The 18,910-nt window shown below is 40.2% G+C and overlaps 1 protein-coding gene and 1 long non-coding RNA gene across 8 annotated transcripts in view; one reads left to right on the forward strand and one right to left on the reverse strand.

Annotated features, from left to right (window-relative positions):
* NFATC2 (nuclear factor of activated T cells 2) overlaps positions 1-18,910 on the forward strand; it is a 190,241-nt gene that overhangs the window by 82,615 nt on the left and 88,716 nt on the right. For all 7 annotated transcript variants that reach the window (XM_072633546.1, XM_072633547.1, XM_072633543.1 and 4 more), the window contains exons 4-6: positions 416-618; positions 1,658-1,830; positions 17,100-17,240. In XM_072633546.1, coding sequence (XP_072489647.1) covers positions 416-618; positions 1,658-1,830; positions 17,100-17,240 — 517 coding nt within the window. The remainder of the gene's footprint in view (positions 1-415; positions 619-1,657; positions 1,831-17,099; positions 17,241-18,910) is intronic.
* LOC140519974 (uncharacterized) lies at positions 2,804-11,199 on the reverse strand. Its single transcript, XR_011972345.1, has 3 exons — positions 11,094-11,199; positions 10,645-10,732; positions 2,804-5,761 (listed from the first exon to the last, which is right to left on the reverse strand). It is a non-coding gene; the product is annotated as an uncharacterized lncRNA (long non-coding RNA).

The following is an 18,910-nucleotide window of genomic DNA, read 5'->3' on the forward strand; positions in this document are numbered from 1 at the left end:
ATTATGTAAACATCCATGTTTGTTCATGTTCAGAGGACTGAGCTGAATATGAATGCTTATGAATACTATTTACATGTATGTATATTACATACAAGCTTGTGTTTGTTTATGGGAAATTGGTTCAATAAAATACCACTTATTGTTATAGGATTAGAGAATTTCAGAACTAGAAAACACCTAAGAGATATTTAGTCCATTCCCCTTTATTTTATGGAGAAATGACTTGCTCAGAGTCATTGAACTGGTCTCCTAGCAGACCTAGGAATAAAACCTAAAAGCTTTGGCCTTAGAACCCATACTTCTTTATATCCTTTCTCCCCTCCCTCGTGCTCTCCAATCTGACTGTCTTTTAGGGGGCATTACTTATGTCTTGTTTCTTTATGGTGCAATAATGTTTGTTTTGGTTTTTCAACAGCTTCATGGTTACATGGAGAACAAACCTCTGGGTCTTCAGATCTTCATTGGGACTGCAGATGAAAGGATACTTAAGCCACATGCTTTCTATCAAGTCCACCGGATCACAGGAAAAACAGTCACCACAACCAGCTATGAGAAAATTGTGGGCAATACCAAAGTACTGGAAATCCCGCTGGAACCGAAAAACAACATGAAAGCAACGTAAGGTCTCAGGAACAATGAATGACACTAATGTGAGAGAGGCTTGACCCTTTCTCTCCTAGATTGTAAATTCCTTGAAGGCAGGAGCTGCATCTGGTTTCAGGAATTTGAAGGGTTGTCATGTAGATGAGGGATTAGGTTGAAAAGGCCAATGGGAAGATTACTGGCTCTAGAGGTAGAGGATCTGTGTTTAAATTCCATCTCTGACACTTTAATGACATGTGACTTTGGGCGTATTACTGAAAATTACTTTCCTCATTTGTAAAATGAAGGGATCAGGACTAGATAACCTCCACATTCCCTTCCAGTTGAGATCTATGGTCCTCTGTTCTTTTTGGCCCTACAGGACACTACTAAGAGCAATGAATAAAAATTGTAGCGACCCAGATTTGGGTCTCAATATAAAGTGAAAAACAGCTTTCTAAAAATCAGGGCTTTCCTAAAGTGGATTGGGTCCAAATTAATTGAGTGCCTTAGGAGCCGAGCTACCTGTCACTAGAGGTCTTCAGATGGAGGCTGTGGGACCATTATTCAGGATGTGCTAGAGAGGAATCCTTTTAAATTTCAGAATGAAATAGTCCAACTTCATAGGCCCTCTAATTCTCAGACTATGATTCTGAGATCTCTATATCTTTGTAGCTTGCATGGCATTCTATACAGAGGAGGTGCTTATAACATATGCAGTTGCATTGAGCCAAAGCAGGTTGGTTAAAGGTTCCAAGCCAGTAAGTGAAGAATTTACTCTTGTATCAATATTTCAGTATTCTATCAGTAAATTTTAGATTTCAAGGTGTGGGTGATTAAATTGGGAATAAAAGTTTCCTAGAGGAGTACTTTCCCTATCATTATTTTTTGTTGATATTAATTACTTTGTGATTTTTATACCAGTGTAAATTCAGGACTGTAAGTTACGGATCCCTGGGGATTTCTCTCTGTGGTGTGCTTGCAGAACAATTTAGATTAAACTGTAAGAATTGTTTCAGTAAGACAGGCAGCAGTTGCAAACAGTTTTCTAAGCCCCATGGTTTGTCTTTGTCAGCATCGACTGTGCTGGGATCCTGAAGCTGAGGAATGCCGATATTGAGTTGCGGAAAGGAGAGACAGACATCGGGAGAAAGAACACCCGAGTGCGCCTAGTTTTCCGTGTGCACATCCCAGAATCCAGTGGGAGGATTGTCTCTCTGCAGGCTGCGTCCAATCCCATTGAATGCTGTAAGCTGGGTTCTGTGGTCGTTTGTTACTTTCATTTCTAGACACATATATGTTACACACTTTTCTGATCATTCTGATGGATCATAGATATAATTCTCAATATTTGGGTAGTACTTGGCAGTTTATAAGTTTCTTTAAACACATTATGGGGAAGGAGGGGGTATATATTGTGGGTTGAATTTGTTCTATACTTTGTAGTAAGAAACTTTGGTTTGTATCCTAGTTCTGATGTTAGGTATTAGGGGACCTTGAAAAAGGTACTATCCTTCCCTAGATCTCAGTTTCTTCACCTGTCAAATTTTAGGACTAGCATTATGTGATCCTATTATCCGTTATCTCCTTTGATCCTCACAACAAACCAGTAAGGTAGATAGAATGAATGTTATAAGTGACATTTGAGGGTGGAGTGAGAGGTATAGCGTATCATGAGAGGATAGACGTAGATTTGAAGTCAGGAGACTTGGATCTAAATTCTGGTTCTGATTCCTATTAGCTCTGGGACCATCTCAGCCTCTCTGAGATCTCAGCTTTCTCATCTACAAAACAGATAAGAGTATCCTTGTAGAGACCCCACCATACTCTACTGCCAATCAGAAAACCAAGGTCAAGGGAGAATCAAATTTCCCCTGACAACAAAGACAGAGGTTGAATCCTTTAAGTGTTTTCTCTGGGTTTATTTTTTATTAGAGTCATTTTCTTGCATTAGAGAAAATAAGCAGATCCTCAGCTGCCCTTAAAAATCCCACAAAACCTTGTATAGGTAACCTATTGTTTTGTTCACACATCATGATGTGTTTACCAGATCACTCATTTTTTCACTTAAAGACATAGTTTTTCTATTCTTGGATAGTGCAGTCATGGCTTGAATGAACTCTTTGTCCTTTTTTACATTCTCTAGTTCTTTTAAGAATCTTTTAAAGCCAGGGTGCATCTTCCCCAGTCAACTGAATTAAGATTTATATTTTATCCCATAAATAAATAAAACCTGATTAATAAATAAATTTATTTTATAATAAATAAAACTTGAGTCCACCTACACAGACATATTGTACAAGACAAAACAAACAAAAACCTGGTTAAGTTTGTTCAAGTACATATTAATTTGAAAGTAGTCCAAGTGATTTGATAAAATGTAACTCATTCTCAGAATTATCAGTGGTTTCACTTTAGTGTTTAGTGAAAAGAATACTAGACTGAGACTCAGGAAACCTGAATTTTAGTTCCAATTTCCTCTCCGTACTAGCTCTGTAAACTTGGGCAAGTGTTTTCACTTCTCTGGGCCTTGGATTTCTCATCTGTAAAATGAGGTATTTGAAGGCTTCTAAAGTTCCTCCCAGTCCTGGCATTCTAAGAGTCCATGCTTTGTGTGTGTCAGCCTATTCCTTACATACCATAAAGGCTGTTTCTCTCCCCCCCCCCCCCCCCATTAGTAGTAAGATAAGAAGAATGGGCTTAATTAATGGAAAAAGAGAAAGAGAGAGACTTATCAGAAAAACAAAATAAAACAAACACTGATGAAGGATTAGAATTAGAAACTAACGAAATCACAGTGTTGTGAGAGGTCACAGGACCACTTTCAAAAGGACGAGGAAAGATGGAGTACAGTTTATAATTCTTTGGTGGGTGTGTGTATGTTTGTGTGTGTGTGTGCGTGTGTGTGTGTGTGTGCGTGTGTGTGTGTGTGCGTGTGTGCTGGAGGAAGGGTGGAGAAGCAGGTGGAATGGAGGAAAGGACTAAGTGATCTCATATTCTCTTCCAGACTTGTACTTTCTGCAGTCAGTTAAAACGTTCAATCATATTGAACCTAATGAATTCTCTGGAAGAATTTTGAAGTCCCTTTTTTCTGATAGTTTGCTCTTTTGGGGTTTACTATAGTGGGGTCGCTAGAAGGTATGAGAGAGATGGCAGGGCAGATAAGGAGGGAAGGTAAGTACTGTAATTTCAAAATCCACCCCTCCACACACATATGCGATTCCCTCCTATTCATCCCACACTTGTCTCCTTATCTGCAAGGTGGCTGGGTCTTACTTTTAATCATCCACGTTGATTTTCACAGTGGTCATAGCTTTGCTCTTCAGTTTGAAAGGAAAATAGTCTTGAGATATTGAAGCTACTTTGGGGATTCAAATTTCTACCTTCTAGCAAGTTTTCACCCTGGTGAAGCTGTGGGTTTTAGATAGGGGTTAGAGAGGGAAAACTGTCTAGAGAATTAGCCGCTTACTTGCTGCCCTGCCCATGGTGACCAGTGAGTCACTGGGTGAGCAAAAAGAATGTCAATCTAATTCATTCCCACTAACTCCTTCTGGGGGGAGATGAATGGATTAAGGAAAGCAGTTAAGCAAACAAGTTACTTGCACGGATAATTAATTAAGTTGCTTTTGATGCTGAAATTCTGTTCCCATCTAAGCATGCAATTTATAAGCATGGTAATTAGTCAAACTTTCTAAGATAGTCAGAAGCATATTTGAGATGTTTCAGAGTGGGTGTGTGTTTCACACAAAATGTGCCATCTTCTGACTTTTCACACCTGGCCAGATGAGCTTCCTTCTCACTACTTTCTCATCTGGACAGTGGTGACAGCAACAGCAGCCCGGGCTGCTCAAGAAGATGGGGGAAAATACCCATTCCTGCCAGAGTTCCTGGAAATGCTATCCTTTCTAATTGTGACTCACAGCAGGTCTAACCACACAGAGGGGAGGTCAGGAGGTGAGATTCTCATCTTATAAAACTGTCTTCATTTAGTAATGTACAAGGTTAACTCCAAGCCTAGGACTAAATAATGCAATTTTATACTCTGACAGATTGTTTTTTGGTCCCTTTGGCATGCTGATTTGTTGTAACCTTTTCTGAAAGTGTACTCTTATCAATAAGATGATCGGAATTTCCTCACTTATCTCTCCCATCATTCATTCATTTCCTCACTTTCTCATTTCCCCTGCCTTCTTCCCTTTCTGATTTAGGATACTGGCTGTCACATAAGAAAGACCGCAACTAAAGGCTGGTTTAATGCATTGGTTGATTTAAAGTTAGAAAACTAGAATTCTTTATATATTTTTTTGAGAATCATGGAATCCTACCATCTTGGAAATAGAAGGCTCTTCAGAAGCTTAATAGTCAAACCTATAATTGAACAAGACCTGGTCATATCCAGGGAGTCATCTAGTATTTTGTTTGACAACATACAGTGCAGGGAAAACTCTTTGCCCTGTACCTACCCACTCACCTACCTATTCACTCACACCACCTGGTCTATTTTACTTTTGGATGGTTCTGGCTTCTTAGAAGTCTCCCAGGGCAGAATTGGCCTCTTTTCAGCATCTAACCAGTGTTCCTAGTTCTGCCCTATCATCCAAGCAGAACAAATGTAATCATAACGCAATCTTCTGCTATGTTAGGATAGTTCTCAAGTCCTCCCTGGGTCTTGTGTTCTCCAGGTTAAATGTCCTCAGTTTTCAGAGACTTTCATTATTCTCGCTGCCTTCTTTTAGGCACTTTCTGGCTTGTGTCCTTTCTAAATTTTGGCGCCCTGAACTTTACACACTACTCCACATGAGGGCTGTTCAGGGCAAAGTAAATGATATAATTACTTTCCTTGGACTGTACCCCATGCCTCTCTTCACGTACTTAACATTACATTGGCTTTCTCGGTTACCATTTCACACTATTGACTCAGGTTGGTTTCTTTTTTCAGTTGCCTCTATCAAGACACAGAAATAACTTATGCATTTAATTTTTGCCACTTTATATACCTCTGGTAGGCTTCTGGTTATTATTTTCATCATTGCTTCATTTTTTTGTCAACATAAATGAAATTCTGAGGATTTTCTTTGCAATGACTGGAAATGACCGATGTTCTTTTTCTTATCTATAAAATGAGGAGATTCAAGACTCAAAGATTTCCAAAGTATCTTCTACTTCTGACATTCTGTATCTGTAAAGAAGAAGGGAAAAAGCTCATATTTACTAACCTTCTACAATTTACAAAGTGCTTGCCTTACAACAACTCTGTGAAGTAGATATTGTTGGCCATTTTAAAGATGAGGAAACTGAAGCTTAAGGGTGGGGGGAAAGTGACTTGTCTGGTCAGTGAGTCAGCATGCAAGCTAGTAGGAGGTGTATCTGTGGACTCAAACTCATATCACTGGACTCCAGCTACTACGTTCTCCTCACGATATCATCCTCCCTTCTTAGATCAGTAACTTAGGGGTAGAATGTCTGATGGAGTTTTCATTGCTTACATTCTTCTTTTCTCCTGCAAAGAAAACCCACTAGAATGAAGGAGAAAGAGTGGTGGTGCTTTTGATGGGAAATAGTTGAGGGATTTCATACATGATGAATACTTTGTAGGAAACAAAACCATAGACATTATTATGTTATAAATAAGAGATTAGCTTCTAGGTCCTCAGTGGTCTGAGGCCAAAGCTCTGAGAACCACGAGCTAAAGTTAAACACCTCGAGTTCCACATCAGTGAAAGCCCTCAGGTGAAACTTCTAACTTGGAGTTGTTTTTTTTTCCATGGCTAATGTCAACACTGGCATTCCAAAGAAGCTTTCTAGAAAGGACCAAAAATATGTTGCCATTCCATAAACATCTGTTACTCATTTGCCTACTCTCTATTTTCTTTTGGTGGATTGGAGGTAGAGTGGGGATGAGGTGGGGCCGTTATGGGATTGGGAAAGAATAGAAAAAAATCTTTCCCAAATCCCACATTCAGTTTCTTTACATAGAGATGAAGAAAGCGGAGAAGATAATAATTCTCTGAACAGCTAGAGACATATCAACTTCAGAAAAAAACCCCACAAAAGAAATGTCTTATAATTGGTGAGATCATAAATAATTGACAATTAATCAGGAGTGGAGGAGGAAGCTATAGATCCAAATGACTAAGAATTCTTGAAATCCTTGAATGTTGGAGCTGGAAAGAACCTTTGAGCTTATCTAGTACAGCCCCCTTTTACCATATAAATGGGTGAATTTAGTTCCAAAGAAGTGAAATGACTTGCCCAGGATCATATGAGTTTGATTCCAGGTCTTCTGATTTCATTTTTTGTGTTCTTACCATGATTCTGAATAGAGATAGGAAAGCCCCTTTGATATTTTATTTTGTTTTACAATTTCTACTAAAATTGTGTTTTGCATATTCCATGACTGATGAGTTTTATTCTAAACTAAATGAAATGGATTCTTTGTAAACTGTAGAAAGATTATCTTTCCCTCCTTTCTCTCTCTCTCTCTCTCTTCTCCTTTCTCTTCTTCTTATTTCTCTCCTCCCTCCCTTCCCCTAACCCTATTGCCTTTTCCTCTCTTCTGTGAGTTTCTGAATATATTCCTGCTCCTGTGCTCTTCCAATACCTTGAAATGGATGACATACCATATTTTCCTTTAATCAGTTTCATCCAGTTTCTATTACTTCCTCTATGTTACAGTGGATTTCCTTGCAAAAAAAAAAAAGATGTAGTGAATATGATATGTGGTACAGTAATAATAATGCTTGAAAAATAGCCTGTTTGAAATGTGTTATCTTTCAACTGACTGTTTTTCTTTTAATCTGGACTTTGAATCTACAATGGTTTGACTTTTGTCTCTTTAATATAGGAGAAATCAGAAGCAACCAGGTAGGATAGGAGTGTCAAAGGTGTGTGTGTGTGTGTGTGTGTGTGTGTGTGTGTGTGTGTATAAAGAAAACAAATCTAGATATCATGTACTATTATACTTAATCATCCTCCTACATCTCTTTTCCTCAAACTGGATTTCTTGAGCTCTAGGCTGTATTGAAAGGCAGTGGAAAAATTTCTGGACTTGGAGCTGGAGAGTCCTGGATTCAAATTTCAGCTCAACCAGATCCTTCAGAGCTAACCACTTTATCCCTCTGAGGCTTAGTTTCCTCAGCTTTAATGTAAGGATAATAGTAATTTAAGTACTATCTACCTCACAGGTTTGTTGAGAATCAAAGGCTTTATAAACCTGAAATCGCTATGTCAACATGATACTCCTCTATTTCTTGTTTATTCTACTGTCTCAGTGCCATGCCCACACTAGAAAGGAAAACATTAGCCCAGTCATGGGCAGGGAGGCAGCAGGCTTAGGAGTTTAGCAAACATGCATTGTGCTTCAGGTGAGCGGCGGAGATCAATAAATTCATCTCACAATGGGGAGTGAGATATTTACTTGGCTGTACATGCATTGTAAGCTAGGTGAGCGATTGCAAGAAAGTTGTTTTGTTTCAGCGGAGGAGGACACGCAGAAGCTTTGTTTTTCCTCTTTCTACTGGTCACTATGGTTACATAGAACCCGGATTGAGCTGGCTGGTTGGTTAATTAATTAAACAAGGTGGTGTGATTTTAAGAAATCCAAGAGCCTGAGGTAATTTTAGGAGACCAGGGCTTTGACATCTCTAAGACAGTTAATAGTGATTTTCACAGTAGTGGTATAACTTACATTTATATAGGACTTGAAGGTTTACAAAGTGCTTTCTGTAACAAGTCTCAACTAAGATCCCATCTTTCACAGGAAGTGTTTCCCAATCTCTCTTAATTCTAGTGTCTTCCCTCTGTCAGTTATTTCCTTTTTATTTTGCATATAGCTTATGCTGTCTATATTTGTTTATATACTGTCACTCTAATTTGATTCTAAACTCCTTGAGGGTAGGGACTGTCGTTTGTCTTTTGTTGTATTCCTAGGGTTTAACACAGTGCCTGACTCATTAAGTGTCATCCCTGACACAAGCAATATTGATTGATTGATTGTAGCAAACCTTTGATGTCAAGAACTTGAGTATAATGATTCCCATTTCATAGATGAGGAGATTGAGTTTTGAGAACTAAAATGACCTGTTCAAGGTCACACAACTATTGGGTCACAATAGGGACTCAAACTTAGGTCTTGTGACTCAAAAGGCAGCTTTTCTGACAATACTGTATGATTTGGGAGAAGAAAGTAAAGTTGGTGACCTTGACAGCCCTCCCTCACTCAAAACAAAGTTAAGTGCAAGTCATGTCATCATTTCTCTGATGTCATGGTCTTCAAGGACCAACGAAGGACGACTATTGCCGATACTAAATTCTCTTGCTTCTGAACTGCCTATAGTTATAGGATGTTAGGACAGGAGGATATCCCAGTTACTCTTTTTGCTAGGAAATAACAGGTTGACCTACAAAGATCTTCCTTCTCTGGAAGTATAAATTTTTCTGTATGTTGCAGATCACCCATTTAGAGCTAGAAGAGACAGAGCCCTCAGAGTTCCTGCAGTCCAACCCCTTCATTTTGCAGATGAGGAACTAAGGCCTCAGGAAGTGACATCATTTTCTAAGGGTAACACAGATAGTGAAGTGACAGAGCCAGAATGCCAACTCCAAATCCATCCCTTTCCCTCACACCTAGGTGTCTAGGTGATTCTGACCATGATTGGCTAGTACAGCTGGTTAACTGGCCATGCTGATGGTATTAGGACTTTGGGGTCAGTCTTTTTATAGATCCATTAACTACTCTAATAATCACAAATGGAAACTTGGAGTCTCAAAAATGGGAGGACTTGTCCATCAATCAGGTGCATTTGTTGACCACCTATCCAGTATCATCCTTAGGTCCTATAGGTGAAATAAGAGAATGAGATGTGCTTTCTTAGAAAAAAATCTGAAGGCTAAAATGCGTGGTTTTATTGCCAATAAAATGTGGGGAAGTGGGGTTCTTCAGAGAAAAGTAGAAATCATAAAATGGATGACGTAATTGAGAAAAACTTTCTGGAGAAAATGAGATGAGGTAGAATGAAAGCTGCCTAGATGCTGCATGAGTAGATGGGAGCAGGGAAAGCATGTCAGGTGGAAGGAACAGTATAAGTAGAGGCACTGAGGAAGAAAGTAACTGTGGTATAAGTTGGGAACAATGATAATAATAAAAAATGATGATGATAATTGTAAAGCAGCAGCAGCTAGCATTCCTATAGCATTTTAAGGTTTGCAAAGTACTTTATAAATATAATCTCAGTTTATTCTGACCACAACCCTGAGAGATAGGTGCAATTGTTATCCCCCATTTTACAAATGACAAAACTAGGACAAACTAGGACAACACTAGAGGATTTGAATTCAGGTCTCCTAATGTCAGGCTCAGCATTCTATCCACTGCTTCCCCTTCTGAAACAGAGAGAGCTTTTGAGGGAGCCCAATGGGAGATAGGACAGTTTCAGAGAAGGAGTCTGGATTTGGAGTCAGTCTGAGTTTTAATCTTGGCTCTGATACTTGCTACCTGGAGGACCTTGTGCTTACACTCTATAGGCCACAGTTTCTTCATCTGTAAGAAGAGAGGAATGAACTAAATGATCTCTAAGGGGCTTACCTGCTCCAAATCCAGTAATACTAGGCAAACAACATGGGGCATGTGCATGCTGGTCTGCCTCATTGTCCCCACTTGTAAAGCACTGGTACTTTTGAAATGGTTCCATTTCCCCTTGTTTCTGTGACCTACTCTTCTATTACTCTGTGAAGTGGGAAGATGGTATTCTTCCAGCTAATTGTGGAAATTTGTAGATATACCTTAAAACATTTCATTCTTTTGCTAAGTCTGGGACCCCATCTGGGAGGAGACTCCATTTCCAAGGGGCTGACTTAGGGATATGCCTAAGTCAGGGGTGGGGAGGCTGCAGGTTCCCCATCCCTGGTCTAAACTCTTAGTTCTTCTGCCTTTGAGACTAGAACTCACCTTGCTAAATTAGTCATGCAGATATTATGGGGATGGTGAGGGGGGCAGATTTTGACTCCAGTGTTTAGAGTGGCACTGATACCTTAATACTATTTATTAAAAACATTATGTCCCACCTGAACTATAAAGCAAGCAAGAGCCACGGCAACAAAGGAAGACCATGGATTATTCCTGGATTCATCCATAATGGATCTTCAGCCCTCACTGAAATCAAATGGAAGATATGTTTAGTACTTTTGATTAAGCCGGCACTTCCTAGGTGGGGTGTGGATCCCCTAAAGAATTCTTTATAGTTTACTTAGAGGTCTTTTAACCCCAGAGAGGCTGCTAGGAGATGGAAAAAGGAAGCAGGGAGATGTCAAAGAAAATTTTTAGGGGGTATAGAAAGTCTAAACATAAATTAGTACCATAATGGGGATGGGCGGTGGTGGTGTGAGAGTAAAATTGTTTGGAAGGGAAGAAGAAACTTAAAGTGGAAAGGAGATTTACAAAGATTAGCCCAATGCTAAAAAAAACCCCAAACCAAACCTTCTGTCAGAATGCAGATTAGATCATTCTGTCTCACCTTCTCATCTCCTTGGGCTCTGGTGAGGAAATAGAGAATGCCCAGAGAATTCGTCTAAGGGGCCTCAACAGTGGGTGTTACTCATTCCTGATTCTAGTTGTGCTGTGAGTCAGCCCTTGCTGGATGTGGGTCAGATTGGCCGGTATTTGAATAAGCTTCCAACCAATAAGAAGGAGGCATGATGCAGTTAGCATGGGTTTGGTACAGTGCTCGGGCCTTAAAGGAGAACTAGCTTTCCAAGAAGAATCTGCTACCTGTCTGGAAATGAAGAATTTGTAGGAGCTAGGAGGGGCAGAAGAAGATAGAATGACAGAGAAGATTTTAATTATTATTTACATATATATTATTTACAGGGTTATTCCCTTTCCTTGTTTTCCCATTCCTTGTTATTCTTATTCAGATTTTGTCTCTCAGTTGTCTCTTCTACTGTTTAGATAAGGAAAGTTGTCACCTTTGCTTTGAGGAATTTCCTGGGACCAATGCTGCGCCCCCTCCTCCCACATTTTCCTCTGATGTTATTGGGTATATTGTATTTCTTGGCTGAGTGGCCCATGACATGGTGAATTACAGACAGTAAAATAATATTGCCCCTGTTAATAGGCTGACCCAGTGTAATAGGCATTAGTGTGAGTCTTTCTTTAGCAATTGTGGTGCTGCCTTATGTCAGTGACTGTTGCTATTGAAAGTAAACACCCCAACTGGTTAAATCAACAATGTCTTATTTATTCAAAACTCATAAAACACCAGTAGCTGTAAGTCACTTTATAAAGTGCCAGGCCCTGGGGGAGGAGAGATACAGGGAGAAAGTTTGGAAGGGAGCTTAACTCTGAGTGTCTTTACCTTTAGAGAGAGGGAGAAACATTAGTTTTTTTCCCTGAAGAAACAGATGACCCTCAAGTGAATAAGTGGACTGGTAATTCTCTGTGCTCAGCTGCTTTTGACCATCAGATGCTTATCCAGCATTGGTTTGGACAAGAAGCTCAATGACAATTTGTATAGACTAAGTTTTTGAGAAGGCCTGAATTTGCTGACATCTGTCAGTGGATTATGGGAAATCAGCTTGGCAATGCCATGAAGTGACTCCAGTGGCATGAAGTGACTTCCAATGAGTAGTAATTACGATTGCATTAGAGAAAGAATTGGGTCCTAGTGATTGCAATATTGGATGATGCTTTCCTTTGCCCAGCTTTCCATTCCCTGTGGCTCTAATTGGATACAGGTTTCATTTGTTCTTCACCCCCTAAGAGATTGTTGTGCTCCCTGGAAAGGTACAGCCTGATGTTCAACTCATTCCTCTAAATTTGTAGCATGGGGGCTAGGAGCTCAGAGATCTGGGTTCAACTTTTTGGTGTTTACATTAACCATCTGTACAGTCTTTGATAGGCTACTTCCCTTCACTGGGCCTCACTGTCTAGCAGATTGCCTCCTCTGTCACCTCTACTCTCTCACTGATCTTCAGTAAGAAAATAACCTGTCTCCTGGCTATGTCCCTACCACCTACAAACACACCCACGTCATCCCCCAGCTAGGTGACACATCATTTGGCTTGGAATCAGAAAAAACTGAGTTCAAATCTAGCCTGACCCATTTACTAGCTGTGTGACCCTGGGTAAGTCACTTCACCTCTGTCCCAATTTCCTCACTTAAAAAGTAGGGATAATAATAGCACCTATCTTCCAGGACTGTTGTGAGGATCAGATAATAATATCTGTGAAGTGCTTAATGTGCTCATCCTTCGTTTTTTGAAGTAGACTATGCCATCAGAGAAATGATGACATGACTTGCACTTGACTTTGTTTTGAGTGAGGGAGGGCTGTGCAGGTCACCAGCCTCACTTCTCCTCCAGAGCCATAGGAATCCAGTGACCAGATATTCATCAGGATGACTGGAGATGACCCAGGATGAGGCAATTAGGATTAAGTGACTTGCGCAAGGTCACACAGCTAGTAAGTATCAGGTGTCTGAGGTGAGATTTGAACTCAGGTCCTCCTGACTCCTGCACTGGTGCTCTATGCACTGCACCACCTAGGTACCCAACAGTACTTAGTAGGTACTTATTAAATACTTATTCCCTCTACCCCCCACCCCCATCCTTAAAAAACACTCACTTGATCCATCTATCCCCACTCTCACCATATATTTCTTCTCCTTTTTATAGCTAAATTCTTTGAGTAAGCCATTTATATAATTGATGTCTCCACCTCTTTCCTTTCACTCTCTTTCTCTCTCTGCCATACAGCTTCTAAACTCAATATTCTACTGAAACTTCTCTCCCCAAAGTTACCAATGATCTCTTAATTACCAAATCTAATGGACTTTTTTCAGTGCTTGTTTTTCTTGACTTATCACCATCTTCTCCTTGATACTCTCTTCTCTCCAGGTATTTGTGACACAAATCTCTCCTTGTTATCTTCCTTTCTATTTGACCAAACTGTCTCAGTTCCCTTTGCTGGATTTTCATCCACGTCATTCCCACTAACTGTGAGGGGTTCCCCAGAGCTCTGTACCAGACTGTCTCTTCTCTCTGTGCTGTTTCACTTCGTGATCTCATCAGTTGCCATGGGTTCATCTCTCATCCCAGTGCAGAGAATTCTCAGATCCATTTGTCCAGCTCTAACCTCTCTCCTAACTCCAAATCTCATCTCCTACTGGCCCACTGAACATCTCAAACTAAACATTAATCTTTCCTCCCATTCTTTCCCCTCTTCCTAAGTTCCCTGTGACTGTTGAGGGAAATGCCATGTTCCCCCTTACCAAAGCTTATTATCTAGATGTCATCCTCCAGTCCTCGCTCTCTTCTCTCATCCCTCATAGCCATCTGTTGCCAAATCTGCTTATTTCTACCTTTGTAACATCTCTTGTACACACACTGCCCTTACCCTGGTTACCTTATCACCTCATGTCTAGAGTGTTGTGATAGTCTTCTGGTGGGTCAGCCTACTTTAAGTCTCTCTTTCCACGTCAGTCCATCTTTCACTCAGCTGTCAAATTGTTCTCCTTAAAATGAAGGTCTAATCACGTCACCCTCCTATCCTCATTCAGTCAATTTCAGTGGCTTCCTATTGCCTCCAGGTTCATACGTAAAAGCCTCTATTTGCCTTTTACTCCTTCCATAACTTGATCTTTCCCTACCTTTCCAGTCTTTTTATAGTTTATGCCCTATATGCTCTGCATCAATCCAATAACAGTGCCCTCTTTGCTTGCCTCTCCCAACACTGGGCATGTACTGACAGTCCTCCAGGCCTGGAATTCTCTCCCTCCTCATCCCCACCTTCTTAGTCCTCCTTTATCATGGTGCCTTCTCTCTGAGATTATCTCCAATTTATCCTGCATATGTATCTTCTTTGTATATAGGTATTTGCATTTGTTAGACTGTGAGCTCATTGAAAGCAAGGAATTTTTTTTTTTGCCTTTCTGTGCATCCCTATCACTTAGTGCAGAGGTTGGCACTTAGTAGGCACTTAATAAATGTTGCTGATATAATGGAGATAAAGTCTACTCTATCTACCTTGCAGGGTTGTTGAGAGACTCAGGTGCAGGAATGACTAGGAAAACACTTTGGAAAATGCAACTGTTTTTATAGCCTTCGTGGAATTTCCTGAAGGGCTGTGACAGTAAATGGAGCGGAGTGAAAGTCTGGGGAGATCTGAGTGAATTCCTTCTTTTCGTTTTAAAGGATAAGAATTAGGATGGATACATAAAGTCAATTGTGAGAAGTTGTGGCAGTGGTGGGGAAGAAGCAAGGATGTCAGAATGTGTGTGTGTGTGTGTGTGTGTGTGTGTGTATGTGTGTGTGCGTGAAAGGCATAGAAAAATTGTGTTCTGTACTTCTGGAAAGAGCAGTACCTATATGTACAGGAAGCAATTTTGTATAGTGGGAGGAATGTTAGATATGGAGTCAGAAAAGCTAGGCTTGATTCCAGCCTCTACTCTGTGTGTGTGTGTGTGTGTGTGTGTGTGTGTGTGTGTGTGTGTGTGTGTGTGTGTGTGTGTGTGTGTGTGTGTGTGTGTGACACTGAGCAAGTCATTTACCCTTGGTTGCTTGGCTGCTTATCTGTCAAATAAAGGGGTTGGACTAGACAGCCTTGAAGGTTCATCAAGTTCCAAGTGTACGAGCCCATGTCACTGTAGTTAGAGTGCCAAAGTTATATACCAAAAATAAAGTTTTGGATTTTTAAACCACTAGACCCTAAAAGGAGATAAAAAAGGAAAATGGCATAAAAAATAGAGGTATGCTGTTTGGGAATACATATATAGTAATCCATATTCTCTGGCCTTAACAGAACAGTTTCCCACCCAGTATTAACAGACCAAGTAGATCTTGTCCAGGATTTAGTTCCTGGCTTTCTGTGTGCCCTTGGACAAGTTACTTCATAGCAATGACTCAGTTTTTCCACCTGTAAAATGAGAATAATGGTACTTGGAACCTCTCCACCACAAAAGGGCATTGATCTTTGATGTTATTGGATAAAAGTCTCTCTTTCACTGAGAGTGCCATCCTTTCATTAGGATACAGTATAACTGCATGCAAATCTTTTAAACTAGACCCTAATTTTCAGTGAATGCTGTTGATGTTTTCACTGCTAATAAATCTCATTTTGTGGTCAATTCAATTATGAACTCGTCAAAAAACTTGAATATTTGAAGGGAGAATTAATCATCTAGCCCATGTGGAAGAAATTAGCAGCTTCTGTGAAGAGACATTTTCATATATACTTTTAATTGGCAGCCACTCTGAGCAGCTGTTGCAGTGCAGTCTCTGTGAACAATAAGAATGCATGCAGAATTTGGGAAGTGAAAAGCCGACAAACGAATAGCCTGTGATTGGTTTATTGCTAAAAAATGCTAAGTTGCATTTTTAAGATGAAGCTTTTGGCCCATCCTGGCCCTGCACAAGGGACTTTTACAACACTGCCAACTGTTCAGTTTCTAGAGAAGAGATTGTTTAAAATTGGCCCCAGCAGCCACCATGCAGAGAAGCTGCCTGTGCTACAAAAAGAGGCCTGGCCTGGGTCTCAGGAGAGCTGGGTTTCAGGCCTGCACCTGTTCCTAGTTACTAGAAAATCATTTCACTTCTCTAGGACTCAGTTTCTTCCTCTGTCAAATAAGGACTTTGGACGAGATGATCTCTAAGGTCCCTTCCAGCCTCAGGATTCTGCTTTCTATCATTCTGTGTTTTTAGATCCCTTCTAGCTGTAACATTTTTGTTTTAAGGTCACTTTTGACTCTAACATTCTACACCTCACATTCCTTCCAGCTCTAACTTTCTGTTTCTGTGTATCCTTTGGCAGTAAGAGAGTACAGGATAGGTGGATTGGCATATGAAATCAGGCTCCAAACCTCAGCGGAGCTTCTGTGCTGGCTGAAAAGTGGGGCCATCTTGATGTAGACCTTTAAGATACTGGCTTAAAAGGAGCTGGCTTTCTGCCCAGCTGTTTGGACCTTTGGGAGGAAATCAGAAGAGTTTAGTTATGCTCACTGGGGAAAAGAAAAAAATGAAACAACTGCAACTTTTCTTTTGCCCACATTCCAGAAGGAATCCTAGGAAATAATTGACTTCTGTAACCTCAGTTTCCTTACATATAAAAATGAAGGCATTGTGTTAGAATTGGTGATCTTTAACATCTTTTCCAGCACTAAGTCTTGGTGTTTTGTTTTTTAGCGTTCTTTTCTGTGACTCTTGCTTTTTCCAATAAGAGGTGACTTAAGTTGTAAAATTAGAATATTGTTCTATGAGAATGTAAGCACTTAGGCAGGGGTGGGGAACCTGTGGCCCTCTAGGTCCTCAGATGTGGCTCATTGAGTTTATTCAAAGTGCTGCACTTGAAGACCTAGAAGGCCACAGATTCCCCTCTCCTGTCCTAGAGGATAGAGAGGGTTTTCATTTTTGTCTCTGTATCCTCAGTTCCTAGGAGAGAGTAAAAGCTTGTTGAATGGAATTCTTACAATGGCTACAGAATTATCTTTCTTTATTAATCATGTAATTTCTTTGATTTTTATCCTTAGCCCAGAGATCGGCACATGAGCTGCCCATGGTTGAAAGGCAAGATATCGATAGCTGCCTGGTTTATGGGGGACAACAGATGATCCTCACTGGCCAGAATTTTACAGCAGAATCTAAAGTTGTGTTTACCGAAAAGACAACAGGTAAGCAGTGTTTGAAATGATCTTCCTAGTTATTAGAGGGAACGTTGTTCTGGGAAACAGGAAGAGAATCATGATCTCAGAAAGAGGGAACTGGGGGATAGTGGAGAAAGTCCATGATCTGGACACAAATTCCCTTTGTGACCACTAGTAATTCACTTTCCTTCCCTGCGCCTCAGTTTCATTCTCCTTAAATTGAGGAAGATGGCCTAGATGGATTTTAAGATCCCTTTCAGCATCAATATTCTATGACGCTATGAGACCTGAAGTCGTGCCAAAACTGTGAATTTTTTTTAGTGGAAGTCTATGACCACAAACTCCAGATGTCAGAAGCTGTTTCTTCACTAAGTGAGCTGATTTTTGTGAGTGGTTTCAGATATTTTTGAAAATGTGTTTGTGATTGTGTTTTTCCCCCAGGTAAAACAAAATATAATTTCCTTGGTTTAAAAGATATGGCTTTTTAACTATAGTACACATCCAACTAAATATTTTCCATTTTTATTTTGATCTAAGAAAGACTCTGATGACTCAAACACAAGTTAATTTTATAGTTGTATTTTGTTTTATTTTGTTTTTTCCTGAGACCCTCTATCTACCTTAACCAAGCAGTAAATGCAGTGATCACTCATAGGCCCAATCTGAATATTGATCAGCATAGAAGTTTTCTTTGGAAGCTCCATTTTTCTGGTCTGGGCTAGTTTTGTCCCTCCTTAGGCAGTGTGGTAGCTAACCAGAGCCCAGGGATTGACCACACTAGTGCTGGAATGAGTGAGAATATGAGACTGGCTTTAGTTCTGACCTTAGTACAGAATTCCTGAGCTCAGTCAGCCTACCCAGCAAAGCAGCAGCTGGCACAACAGACATGCACCACTGTGCTTGGCTTGTTTTCTAGTTTATATGGTGTTTTTTATATACATGGTCTCATTTGATCCTCACAAAAACCTTTCGAGGGCGGTGAGACAGATTTCATTATGCCCATTTTACATGGGAGGAAACTAACAACTTCACTTTTACACAGCTAGTAAGTGGTGAGTCAGAACTTGAATCAGTAATATCTATCTAGGCTGCCTTATTATCATATGCACAAGATGGTGTTAGGTGTTGTGGGGAAGGGACAGACAAACCAATGGCTGTGTTAAATTGTACCCTGTCCAAGCCTTTTTGTCCATTGTTCTTTGACAAACCCTACAAAGAGAATACATTGAGTGTGTTAGAGATCTTTCTCTCGCTCTGACTGTTTCGTTGTTTAATCCTTTCAGTTGTGTCTGACTCTTTGTGACCCCATTGGGGGTTTCCTTGGCAAAGATACTGCCGTGGTTTGCCATTTCCTTCTCCAGCTCATTTTACAGATGAAGAAACTGAGGGAAACAAGATTGAGCGATTTGCCCAGAGTCACACAGCTAGTCAGTGTCTGAGGCCAGATCTGAGCTAAGAAAAATGTGTCTTTCTGACTCCAGACCTAGCTCTCTATCCACACTACTCCACCTAGCTCTAAGCCTTTAGCTATTTCTTAAATAACAATGCATAACTTATTTGCTGACCTTGATCTTATGAATGACCAGTCCACATCCTTTTCCAATCATCTATATCCTTGATAATCTCTTTTATATGACTTTGTGCAAAGAAGTGGTTTATTGACCACAAACTCCAGTATCCTTTTGCTCACCTCCACC

This window comes from Notamacropus eugenii, chromosome 1 (assembly GCF_028372415.1).
Source record: "Notamacropus eugenii isolate mMacEug1 chromosome 1, mMacEug1.pri_v2, whole genome shotgun sequence".
In the NCBI taxonomy this organism is placed as follows: Eukaryota; Metazoa; Chordata; class Mammalia; order Diprotodontia; family Macropodidae; genus Notamacropus; species Notamacropus eugenii.